The sequence below is a fragment of the Pyxicephalus adspersus genome, chromosome Z (assembly GCF_032062135.1).
Source record: "Pyxicephalus adspersus chromosome Z, UCB_Pads_2.0, whole genome shotgun sequence".
Taxonomy (NCBI): Eukaryota; Metazoa; Chordata; class Amphibia; order Anura; family Pyxicephalidae; genus Pyxicephalus; species Pyxicephalus adspersus.
In genome coordinates, this window is record NC_092871.1 from 63,282,231 (window position 1) to 63,295,177 (window position 12,947).

The 12,947-nt window shown below is 41.8% G+C and overlaps 1 protein-coding gene across 2 annotated transcripts; it reads left to right on the forward strand.

Moving 5' to 3' along the window:
• Positions 1-6,533: 6,533 nt before the first annotated feature.
• SET (SET nuclear proto-oncogene) lies at positions 6,534-11,243 on the forward strand. Of its 2 annotated transcripts, none has more exons than XM_072429661.1 (8): positions 6,534-6,974; positions 7,632-7,689; positions 8,433-8,575; positions 9,043-9,146; positions 9,230-9,343; positions 9,739-9,909; positions 9,992-10,151; positions 10,398-11,243. In XM_072429661.1, coding segments are annotated over exons 1-8 (825 nt in total). In that variant the 5' UTR covers positions 6,534-6,901; the 3' UTR covers positions 10,400-11,243. The 2 variants fall into 2 exon arrangements, with proteins under 2 accessions (XP_072285762.1, XP_072285761.1); XM_072429660.1 differs by having other exon boundaries at positions 6,536-6,974; positions 9,992-10,147.
• Positions 11,244-12,947: the final 1,704 nt, after the last annotated feature.

Below are 12,947 nucleotides of genomic sequence, written 5' to 3' on the forward strand. Positions count from 1 at the left end.
TAAAGACAAAAGAAAAAAGCAAGTTATACAACACCCTTATATATGCTCATCATTATGTGCACAGGTGCTAAAAATTAACATGCAATTGGGCGTGCGCAGTCCCTGAGGTTTGGCTGGTTTTTGTTTTTTTTTGGTTTTTTTTTTCTTCAGTTTAACATTCCATAATCATTTATTGATCCAATCCTTTAGACTTGTACACCAATAAACAGCTATTAAAGCAAAAAAACAAAAAAATTAGGAGGAGGATTTAATGTTAAAGGATTTTATTTAATGTGTGTTTAGTGAAACATTTCAACTTTTATTTTGTACAGGTTATCCCACACTGACAGGATGATTCCCACAGCTGCATTCATTCATAAGCACAGCCGTGGGATCTCTAGGCACTAGGGGTTACATGAGGACAAGTGACCCAGCCAGTAGTCTCACAGCTGTACTCATGAATAAATGCAGCTGTGTGAATTATACTGTCATTGTGGGATAACCTGTCAAAAAGATAAAGTAGAAAAGTTACACTAAACACACCTATAAAATAAAATATTTTAACAATAATGGCTTGTATGAGTTTTTTCCACACATATTTTAACCCTTTTAGGAAATTAGTATGGGGTTTAATGTACCCCTGTACTCATTCCCTAAGATGGGGTAGTGGAGATCTGAGAGTCTTCTTATTAAAGGGGGCTTCCAGATTTCAAAGTCCTGCTAAACACTTTTAAAATAGCTTTCACTGAAATCAATGGGGTTTCTTAAAAAGCTTACAATCGGTTGTAAAAGACAATAACTGTGGAGGGATTTGAAGGCAAAGCACAGGAGCTTGAATTTATTTTGATTCTAAGGTGAAATGGAAGCCAGTGTAGAGATCTGCAAAGAGATGCAGCGGAAGAGGAGCGGAGGGAAGGATGGATGAGTCTGGCTGCAGTATTCATAATAGATTGTGAAGGAGAGAGTCGGGTTAGTGGAATACCAGAGAGAAGAATTTTACAGTAGTCCAGACGAGAGATGATAAGAGCATGTACAAGGAATTTGGTGGTCTCGGGACAGGTAGGGGCAGATTTTGGAGATGTTGCCTAGGTGAAAGTAGGTGACAGGACCTGGAAATGTTCTGAATATGTGAGGTAAATGAGAGGCCAGAGTCAAAGGTGACACCAAGACAACGAGGGGAGGGCCGAATACCAGTGTTGTTAACAGATATATGTCAGGGAGAGATGTGGAATTTGAGGGGGGGATGATGATGTGTTCTGTTTCATCCAGGTTGAGTTTCAAAAATCAGTCAGACCACCATGATGAGATGGCTGACAAGCAGCATGAGACCTTATCCAGGACTGAGGGACACAAGTCAGGGCTGGACAGATAGATTTGAGTGTCATCAGCATACAGATGGTACTGTAAGCCAAAGGTGAATATGAGACTACCGAGAGAGGAGGTGTACATGGAAAAGAGAACCGGTCCAAGGACTGACCCTTGGAGAACACCAACACGGAAGAGAATGGGCGAGGAGGAATTACCATTGAAGGAAACTTGAAAGGAGCGGTCAGACAGATAGGAAGCAAACCAAGAGAGCAGTGTCACTGATACCAATGGAGTGCATAATTTGTATTAGAAGGGGGTGATCAACAGTGTCAAAACCAGAGGAAAGATCAAGGAGAAGGAACAGTTGCCTTGAGACTTACCTCCAATGAGGTCATTGGCCACTTTAGTAAGGGCTGTTTCAGTGGAATGGGCAGCTCTAAAACCAGAAGCGATTAGATTTCAGCTGCGCGATTAAGGAGGATCTGTTAAGCTCAATGGTGAGATCATAGCAATTAATTAGCGCGCACCTGCTCTCTGTTCTGTCCTCCCCTTGTAAGCCATTAGACTTTCGTCAATGCTGACATCTCTTTCTGGCACATAGGTTTGCTGGAAATTTTGTAGAATCATCTGGGACACTTCCCAAATTTTCTTAAGTTTTGGTGCAGGATGGGTAGTCTAATCAAATTCTTCATTATTTGCGAAGTGCAGGTACTTCATGATGAGGGAAAAGCGGTATCCTGGCATGACGGTGCCAAAGAATGGATTGGCAATCATTTTATTCTTGGACCAGTACCACTTCTGCATGGGTTTGCCCAAAACTCCATGCAGGATCACCAAGTTCGAAAACAGCCAAATGTCATCCTTGGTCACAGGTTCCCTTTTTCTGCTTCTTGCAAACCTCAGGTGTGGAGCACCTTGTTGTTGTCAAGCGTATCTGCATAAAACAAAATTAAAAAGGTATTTTAGGATATGTTCTTTTAGAGTGTGGTGAAGGTTGCAAGTAATATGTTAGCAAACACAGAGCAACATAAATGTTTGCAAAAAAAAAAACAATTACCAAAATAATTCAAAAAGTTAGCAAACATAGAGGAGCATACATGTTGCATAAAAAATTAGCAAAAAATTTCAAAAAAGTTAGCACAGAGCAGCACACATGTTGGCATGAAAAGTTAGCAAACAAAGCAGCATACATGTTTGCATAAAAAAAATTAGCAAAAACTTAAAACGTTAGCAAACACAGAGCGGCTTACCTGTTTGTCTCTGCAACAAGTTTTTCGATAACTTCATCTGTGAAAAATAACCAGGTATGCCAGGAGTCGCATTATGCCTCAATTTTCATCCCAGGTGCACCGGTGAATGAAAATCTTGGCGGTGCTGCCTGGTCCGTATCAAGGACAATAGGGCACAATGTGCGCACAAGCACTGACCTCAGGTTCAGAATCAATTCACTTTCGCTGCCTGATGACAAATTTTCTGGTGAATCACTATCGCTCAATTCCACAAGGAACTCCAAATTGCTATCGCTGCTTTCAAATTCCTCCAAAACAGCGCTTGCGCCAGAGAGATGCCTTTTGGATGCCATGTGGTCTCCAGCAATCAGTCAGGGACAATCAAGGTCAAAGACAAAGTGATCAAATGATACATTCAGGAAGTGACTTACAAGCCATCAAAAGGTCAGATCAAGGTAAGGGCTAATTGTGGGCAAAATGTAAATTGGGGCATTGGGCAATAATGCTTGGTGCACTAAAATATGTACTTGTACTTTTATTTTGTGTTTTTATGTGTTTTTGTACTCTAAAAAAATTTAAAAGCAGATTTCATAGTATTTCGCTGTTAAACTTCTCGCCCCCACAATTCATCACTCCACCCCATCACCCAGAACATGTCACATCTTGCCAGGTAATGCGATGGCGATTTCCCTGCCCTGCTCACTCCCCTAGATCCACCAACGATGCTGCTCGTATCACCCGGAGGCTGCGAGCATCAATCGCCGCTGGCATCACCCCCGGAATTTACTATTGCTGATATGTGTGTGTGTAATAAATAAATAAAAAAATAAATAAATAAATAAATATATATATATATATATATATATATATATATATATATATAGTGACAGATTGTCTGTCTCCAAAATGTCAGGGAAATTGTATGAAAGGCTCCAGGGAAAAAATGTGTTAATTGGTTTGGATAGGTTTTTAGAAAAGAAACCAGGTTCTTTAGGGCCCTAGAGCTGACCAAGGGAAGTGTAGGGTGGGTTCATTGGCCCGACTCAATCCTGATTTGGGTTATATGCACCTGTACTCAGGTGCAAGAGGGTGATGATCAGCCAGTGTGTTCCAGACTGAGGAGTGTAAGCAGTCAGAGGCTTAGAGGAAGAAGGTTCTGTGCATGAGAGAGACAAAGGGATCCAGACTGAGAGCCAGAGTCTGTTCCTGGCAGGAGAGGGGAGCCAAAGTGGGTTCCAGGCTGCAGGAGAAGGGGACAGCTCTTGGAAATCCAGTGGGCAAACAAGACTTAATTTGTGAGTGGAACTGTCGTGATATAGAGTGTTTTGACTTTAAAGTGCTGGGGAGTGTGCTGTAACACTTGGCTAAATAAATAAAACTGCTGTTGTTTTGGACTTTTGGAATCTGCTGTAAGCATCCCGTTACCATGAGCAACCCCCAGTGATATACCACAAAAAAAAAAAAAAAAAAAGATATTTTTTCCTACTTTTAGTCTTATGTCCATAAACTATATATATATATATATATATATATATATATATATAAGCAAACAAGAACTTGTGTGCGTGTGTGCTTGTGACTTTTGTGGGAAAATCTAGTTCCCTGCTAAGAGCCCACTAGCGCTCGCAGCAATTTATCACCAGGTGGATTCTGAGGTATAGCATCGTATGCGTTTAGATAGGGGCCCATGTAAAGAGTTGAAATCGGTTAACTCTTTCTGAACTTGAAAATATTAGGTCATTTAAAAATATGCTTATTTATCAACTAATATATATGCTTTAAACATTTGAACAGCCAAAACATTTTTGTTTAGGGCTAAGTGAAAGATGTGTGTCATTTGAAAGAATGATTTTTTTTAGGGGAACCGTGACTTTTAATGCAAGCTCATGGAAATGCGCGGCTCAGAGTGAGTGATCATTTCAGTTGATAACTGCCAGGAGAATATGCTAGCGTATTCTCGCCAGATGAAATTTGGTTAATAGCTTTTTGGCGTCCCATTCCAGATCGCAAGTACTCAAGAGGGACCTTCTGATTTGGCTTGATGAATCAGGCTCAATGTGTTTTGTCTTCCTGACTTTTTTGCTAGGGCAGACCTGACACCTCTTTCTTTTAGAATCAGGTGGATTCAATGGAGTTGTGGCTGTGCTGGTTGATGCTGAGGTACAAAACGTATTGTACGCAGACACATCTAAGATGTTATTTCTCTTTTGTTTTTATTGTAATCCAGGATAAGTAAGGGCTTTTTGTCAGTTCTTAAAGACACAGCTGCATCTTTGTGAAAAGTGGACATAAGTATCACACTTCGGTTTCTTTTTGGACAATATGAAACAGTGGTGGTGTCTGTAAATGCAAATTTTGAAAAATTTCCCGCCCTTCACCTGCAAAATTTCAGTTGGCAGCTCAGGTTTAGTTTTCCTTATTGTGCCTACTATGGTAAGTTTCCCTGAGAAGTTCTTGTCCAAGGTCAAAGCTGGTAAAAAAAATTGTCACACATGATATTTTGACCCCGCTCCAGTAGTCATATTGAGGACAACACGTTTTCCTTGGTTTTCCTCTGGGGATGCCTCATGCAGGTTTGCCTGTGTAAATCTGTGGATTCTATGCATAGCTTGTTTTCACATCACAGGCTGTCCAGATTTTTATTCTTTATTTGCCTGACTTACTGGGCATGTATTGCTGGAAGGTGCATTTTTTTACGGAAGGGGACAAAACATTCATCTACTGTCACCTGAGGGTAAAACATTAGTGGAAGGAGCTGCACCCATCTCTCCCAGACATCCCTGATGGGAGCAAGCTTGTCAGCTTTTGCTCTAGTATCTAAGGACTCTTGATATCATTTGAAAGGTCCGAAGTGACATTGTTAACCGGAAAATTGTTCTGCCTGATGACGCGTCCCGGAGACTGAGTGGCCTCCTGACAGGATCTCTACACTCCAGCAAGGAGAACACCAATATAAGCATCCAGGCATTCCTCACCAATATCATTCCACATGTACCCATGGACTATTTTTCCTTCAAGGTTTGTCATAGAAATTATGTCATTTACTGTAGTCACAGCAAACCTTGTGATCCCAGGGGTCATTTTAATTAGTGCTGAAACTGAAATCTTACACACACTAGTGTTATATGATTCTATATTATAACTGGGTCGGAGCTGACCCTAAACAACACAAAGGTCATATTTTTCCACCAGCATTTTATAACTTAGTGAAATTGATTTTTTTTTATTTTGTTTACATGGAGCAGAGGTCAGCAAACTCTTGCCTTCAGGCTATATACGGCCTAGCCAGTAGTTTGTTCTGGCCTAACGGCCCCTGGCCAATCTGGCCTAATGCCGGCCAGCGAGGCGCAGGTTGCTGGCCAGGATTAGGCTGGAACAAACTACCGGAGCTCTGGAGCCTCCTCTTGCTGCGGCTCCCTTCACTATTTACCGCGGCCAGCCAAATCTATCTCCTCTGCCATGCATATGGAGGAGAGGGATTTTCCCACAGGGGGTGTTTCCAGTGGGGGGGCGGGACTCAGGGAATCCGGCCTAGTGTGCTCCTGCCCACCCTATAAATGGCCTAGTGGTCGAAAAAGTTTGCGGACCCCTGACAAACCTGACCTCTGAAGATCCTGACAAAGTAAAAAAAAAAAAAAAAAACTTTGATGCAATAAAATTTATGTAGTACTTATATTCATTTAAAAACATTTAAATAGGTCGTAAGTATATAGAAAGGTTAACAAGCAACTCTGCCAGCTCTGTATAATAAAACCTCATCCCAGGCACAGGAAGGCGGCACTGAGAGGGTTACAGAACACAAGTGTGCTAAGTGGGAGGGCGGGCTTTTAACGTGTTGGACGGCATGATCTTTCAACTCCCGCCCCGCTTGACCCAACAGCTAGGCGGCATCGCTCGTGACGACGTAAAAAAAAACTCAAGATCCCAGCCCACCTCCTCAGCTCGCTTCACTTTACAGGATGGAGTAGGAGGAGCCCTGAGCCGACTAAAGATTTAGCGTCCTGCCCACCTGTTAGCAAACCCCTACCCTTCGCTAAGAGGTGGTGCTGCCTCGATCCCAAGAGCGGGAGCGCGTGTTTGGGCCGAGCGCAGTGCGTCCCTCCTCTTCTTTTCTCTCAGCCACAGTGAGCAAGATTTACCTCACACACAGCAAGCGGCAGCAATCGCACTTCTTTCCCTGTTCTGCTCCGGGCCGCCGTCTCCGCTCTTGGGCAGCGCTGGAAGGAGGGGATTACTGCTGAGGTGTTCCGTCCCCCCCCCCTTCCCAGGAGCGGTCCCTGCACCGCCTCACCGAGGAGCTTCCTCTCTACTACTTCCTCAGCAGCCAGGCCAGAGCCTGCAATTCTCCTCTGCTCTCCTCGCCACTATCTTACCCTCTAACAAACATGTCGGCGCCGGTGGCGAAACTAAGTAAAAAGGAGGTGAACTCCAACCACGACGGAGCAGACGAGACCTCAGGTAGGAGGGGTACGCAGGCTCGGGGAGGGGGGAGGGCAGCCATTTTCCACAAGGCGCGTTGACTGGAAAGGCCCCGAGGAAAAGGCGAGCTGGCCACACGAGGGGAGCCCGGCTGAAGGATACTCGGAGCGGCGCCTTGCTAGTAGAGAGTAGCTCAGCCAGCCTATCTTAGCCCAGGTGGCGCAGAAGGCCTCGGGCTCATTGTACTCCGCCATGTTTCCGTCTTAATCCGCATGGCGCAGGCCGGGCGAGGCAAAGAGGGCTACCGAGTCACCTATGGGGTAATCTTGTCTTTGAAGAACGACAGCAGGCTCGGCTTTGAATCCCGGTATGCGCGGAGTAGGCGCGCCGCCTCCACGTGGGTCCCCGGGGCCTTCAGGTTTTGTCCTTCCCGCTGTACTCCGCAGCAGGCCTACGCGCTGGACTTCCTGTGCGGCCCCGAATGCTGCAGGCGCTATAGCTGAGCATCCCATTTGTATGCGGCCAATGTTTACTTGTGTCCCCGGTGCTGCCCGCTTTAATACCCCCGGGGTGGGCCCTATTCCCCCATCCGCCCCCAGCGCTATTACAACGTGGTATTGATTGCCTATTTCCCATGGTTTGCTCTGCCCCGTAGTGTACGATGAAGTTATTAATTTCAATTATGTTCTGTCTTAGAAAAAGAGCAACAGGAAGCAATTGAACATATTGACGAAGTACAAAATGAAATTGACAGGTAAATATATCGGTGCATCTAATTAATTCCTAAAGCATTTGAATAGTCACACGGTGTGTGGATGTTGGGTCATTTTTGTAGTACTTCAGGGTTTAAAGTGAGACTAAAGCCAGAACTTCGTGGGGGTTGAGTGTGAGATTGTTGTTGGGGGGGGGGGGGGATTCTCTTTCCTGACCTGTTAAGGCAAAAAGGAAGTGTTTGCTTCTACTACAGTTGCCCAGTGTAACTCTTCACCCCGAAATTTGGGGAATGCTGTTTCAGGAATCAAAACATGACAGTGCTTGTAACCTAATGCATCTACTCACTTCATTACGAGTTGGTCAAGCATGGGACTGCCTTTGGAAGATCTCCTGTTTTGTACTTGTGACAAAATTAAAACTTTTTTGTCCTTTTCTGTGATACGTCTTTTTAAAGTTTTTGTATTTTGTTCATAATGAATTGTGAACCGGTTGTCTGTTCTGTTGTGCATGCAAATCCCTAAAGAATTGCACAGATTGTCTGGTTTCATCAATTTCATTTATTGATCGCAGACTACGTAATGCGAAAGTTACCCAGTACTCATGGCAAGTGTTTCCAAAACGCTTCAACTGCCAGTGTGTGCTGTTGCTGTTCATGATACAGGGTGCAGTAAACCATTTGAACGTTGTTTTCCGTTCGAGTTTAAATGAAACAAAAAGGTCTTCAAAGTTTGAATACTTTAAATTGTATTTTGATTTTAATTGCAAACATTTTCTTCTCTGTAGACTGAACGAACAAGCCAGTGAAGAGATATTAAAAGTAGAACAGAAATACAACAAACTTCGTCAGCCATTTTTTCAGAAGAGGTCAGAATTGATTGCCAAAATCCCAAATTTTTGGGTCACAACATTTGTCAATCACCCACAGGGTAAGGCTTTTGTAATTCCAGTTTTTTGATTATGATTATTGTACAGTTCTAAAGGTGCAGTTTTTATCTGCTAGAATTTTATTCCAAACACCTGTTAGAATTTGAAGTGTGTTTGTGTGTGTGTTTTTTTAAGATGTTTAACATATCAAGCTCATGCGGGTCCCCACATGGACCAAAAAGAAAATAGACGGTATAGTGGTTTCTGTGTGCAATGGCCACTGTCTTTACCTCTGCTATGCACAAAACTCCTGTGAGAAGTTATGCTTTTTAAATGTATCTAATATGAGGCTGCTGTGATAAACAGCTGCATTTGTGTGTAAACCTGTGTAATATATGTGCAGTCCATATAATGAGCCCAATTTGATATCAGAAGCCAGATTTTCTAGTAGTAGTTGTTTGCACATGGTATTGGGGTGAAGCATACCAGTCTGATAGTTTATACTTAACTATATTTATTTATTTTGCAGTCTCTGCATTGTTGGGTGAAGAGGATGAAGAAGCACTTCATTATCTTACCCGGGTGGAAGTGACAGAGTTTGAAGACATAAAATCTGGATACAGAATAGATTTTGTATGTACCATGAGGTACGACCTCTATCTCTACCAGTCTTTATTATGGAACTTGGTGCCTGAGTTTTTTCTTTTTTATTGCAGAATTTTGATGAAAATCCCTACTTCGAAAACAAAGTACTCTCCAAAGAATTTCACTTAAATGAGAGTGGAGACCCTTCCTCAAAATCAACAGAGATAAAATGGAAAGCTGGAAAGGTATGAAATGTTTTTTTGTATATACTATGTATCTGAAATCTTTTGTCTGCTGGTGCAACATTGATCTGTTATGGAATGCCCTCTTTTACTATAGGGCTTTTGAAGTATGTATATAGTTTGATACCTGGCTGTACACCCTACAGCATTTGTGGTTATTATAGGTGGTAAATGTGTAACTTGATACTTAGATTTGCAGTAAATGTTGCAAAGATTTGTAGGCTTACAATGTAAGGAAAATTAATGTGAAAAACATGTCACAGGCAATTTCAATTGCTTCAGTCATATGCAGAAAATATGCTAGTGGCTACCTTTTTCTTATCCGTTTTTTTTTTTAATTAAAAGTATGTAAGTTTGGCAAAATTAGGAATTAACTTTTTTTTTTTTTTCTATTTTAGGATTTGACAAAGCGCTCAAGTCAAACACAGAATAAAGCCAGCCGAAAGAGGCAACATGAAGAACCAGAAAGCTTTTTCACTTGGTTTACAGATCATTCTGATGCCGGAGCAGATGAGCTAGGAGAGGTTATAAAGGATGACATATGGCCAAATCCATTACAGTACTACCTTGTAAGTAAAATCTGCTTTGACATTGGTGGTCTCTAAATCTTCTCTTTTAACCAGTGATATTTAACACTTTTATGTTTGTTAGGTTCCAGATATGGAGGACGAGGAAAACGAGGGAGAGGAAGAAGACGATGATGATGAAGAGGAGGAAGGACTTGAAGATATTGATGAGGAAGGTGATGAAGATGAGGTTGAAGGAGAAGAAGATGATGATGAAGATGAGGAAGGAGAAGAGGCAGAGGTATGTACGTAAACCTTACCACTTTGATCATGCATGCAGAGCAGTTTGGAAGCTAACAGTTCTTTGCATTAACTAGAGTGAAAAAAAATGTATTTAGTATAATTGCCTCAGGAAAATCTTTACCCCTGTAGTTTTGCAGATGTTGAGCGGATTGCAATAAGATTTACCTGAATTGCCTAAAACTGTTGTTCAATTACTGTATTTTTTTTCTCTTCACTGCACTTAAACATTTTCTTTTTCCCATCTACAGGAAGATGAAGGTGAAGATGATTAAGTGATTGCATTGTTTGGATTCCACCCTTTCCTTTTTTTTTATCCAGTCCCTGGGAGCAAGATGCTGTTGTGTGTTTTTTTTTTTTTTTTTTGTTCTTTTTTTCTTTTGTGTGTGTGATCGTCGCCTTGTTCTTATTTCCTTCCCTCTTCCTCCTTTATCATGGTTCATCACTTTATTTTTTATTTTTTTGGGGGGAGAGGTAAAAACTGAGTGGAAATCTCTAACCTAGCTTTTTATTTTGTTTGTTCCGAACCCATTTTCCTGACATCAAACTACAACCATCATAAGGTGTATGTATGGAGTCTTGTGTCCTTCAGCAGCTGCCTTTGGGTGGACCCTGAGGGCTATTAGACCATGTGTAATAGTGCATAGCAGTCTAGCCTTTCTAATTATTATTATTATTTTTTCTCTCCTGTGTAAATTGGATTCAGAGGTTACTGATTCCATGTGAATATGGACAGATGGCAGTTACCAACATGTATCAGTCTATTTTTTTTTTTCTTGTTTAAAAAAATCATGAAAAAGAATAAAAAATATTGTTGGGGAGGGTTTTCAGAGACAGCAGGGAGGGTGGGAGGGCTAGGTGGGCATTTTGGAAAAATGGCTTTTCTCTGGCATGTTTGTGATGTTTTTCAAGACATCCATGCAGTTTAAGACACTTTTAAATAGTAAAGGCTAAAACTCCTTGATGGCTCTCAGCCCTTACACAGAAATGAACATTGTCAAAAAAAAAAATTTTTTTTTGGAAAGGAAATAATGCTCAGTTTTAACGTTAATGTGTACAAGTTGCTTTGTTACAATAAAACTAAATGTGTACACAAAGGGACTACTGGTTTTCACTGCATTCTTCCCTGCCTGTTTTTCCCACACTCAGTTTTTATTTTCTCGGGCTGATATTTAATGTTTTTGATACAGGGCATTTGGTAGTAAATTTCAAACAAATCCACCAAGCCAAAGGCACATAGGTCTGTGACTTCCTATACAGTTAGTAACCCAACAGTATGGAGGTTTTATGGTCATTTTTGTAATCTGCTTGGCAAAGATGTGTAGGTACATCTGATTCCTAGTCTGTTAATTTGCATTGTCAGATTTTTGCCTGTCAGTCAACACTATGAATAAAATAATTGGTGTGATCTGTATCTGGATCGTTTATACTGCAAAGCCATGTCCCAGACCAATAAAGACCCAGAACTTAAAGCGTAACTAATCTCCAAATTTTCACTTTACATAAAAGGGTAGACAAACACTTTCATGTCAGGTAAAAAATAAAAAAACAACTTCCTCTTTGTTTTTGATCACCTAGGTGATCGAGAATGAATGGGAGTGCAGAGCCTCCTAGGATCCCTACGGCACGCATCCCCGGAGGCTCTTGGCGGTTCCTTCCACCAAAAGGGAAAGAAATTGCCAATCTCAAGCATGTGCAATGAGATTGTCAAGTTTTCTTCCCGTTCTATGTCACCCGAACATGTGCCTGCATAGGAAGAACAGAGAGGATGGTGGTGCCTAGTGTGCCGGCCTGAAGACACAAGACCCAATAGAAGAACCCCTGCCCTGCGGGTTTGAAGGTAAGTGTATTTTTGGAGGGGGTCATGTTTTTTTCTAATCAGCCTATTTTGTAAAGCATGCCTCAGAATGTGACTTTCCTCTGGGGGCCAGTTGCATATGTAGAGGGCAGACATTCTACTTTCTTTGCAGTTGACAACACTCAGGCTTCCTGGCTCACTTAGCAAGGACTGTGTTGGTACTGTGCAAGAGATCTCTGCTTACTCACAGTAAGCAAGGGTCCTACTACAGGCAGGGGAAATAAATTTATTTAGCAGATTAAAGCAGAGTTCATTTGAATTTTAAATACAATAGTTCATCAGCTTTAGTTGATTAAATCTTACATGCACTCTTGTGCTCATTGTTTCATAAACAAGTATTTAATTTCTGAACACTGAAGTAGAATCACTGAAGGAATGTAGTTTGGGTACTTGACAAAAGGAATTTTTGTGTAGGAAAAATAAAACTTACATTTTCAGAAACTGATAAAAAGCTGGTATTTTCATGAATATTCATCTTGAGCATTTACAAAGCTTGATCAGAAGAGGAAATATCCAGGGAGTGGCAGGTGTCTGGGTCAAAATGCTTTGTTGGTGTCAAAGGTATCCAGACTTGTTGGAGCTGTCAGAAAGGCAACACTAACCACTGGTTATAAACGATATTCAGAAGAGCATCATTGAACATAAAAAAAAAAATGTCTAAGCTTGAAACCAATGGTCTACAGCAGCAAGTGACCACACAGAATTCTACTCCTGTCGGCTTAGAACAGGTGGGCAAACTTCTTTAGTCGGGGACCACAATCTGGAAAAAAAATTGCCAGAGGGGCCAGGTGGATGGTAGAGTGGGTGGGGTTATGTCATCATGATGCCCCTGAATGTGATGGCATAAGCCTGCCCACTCTCCCATCGCAGATCTGAGCCTGTGATGGGAGAGTGGGCCGGTTATGGGCAGGGACACAGCCTGCCCACTCCCATCGCAAGCTCA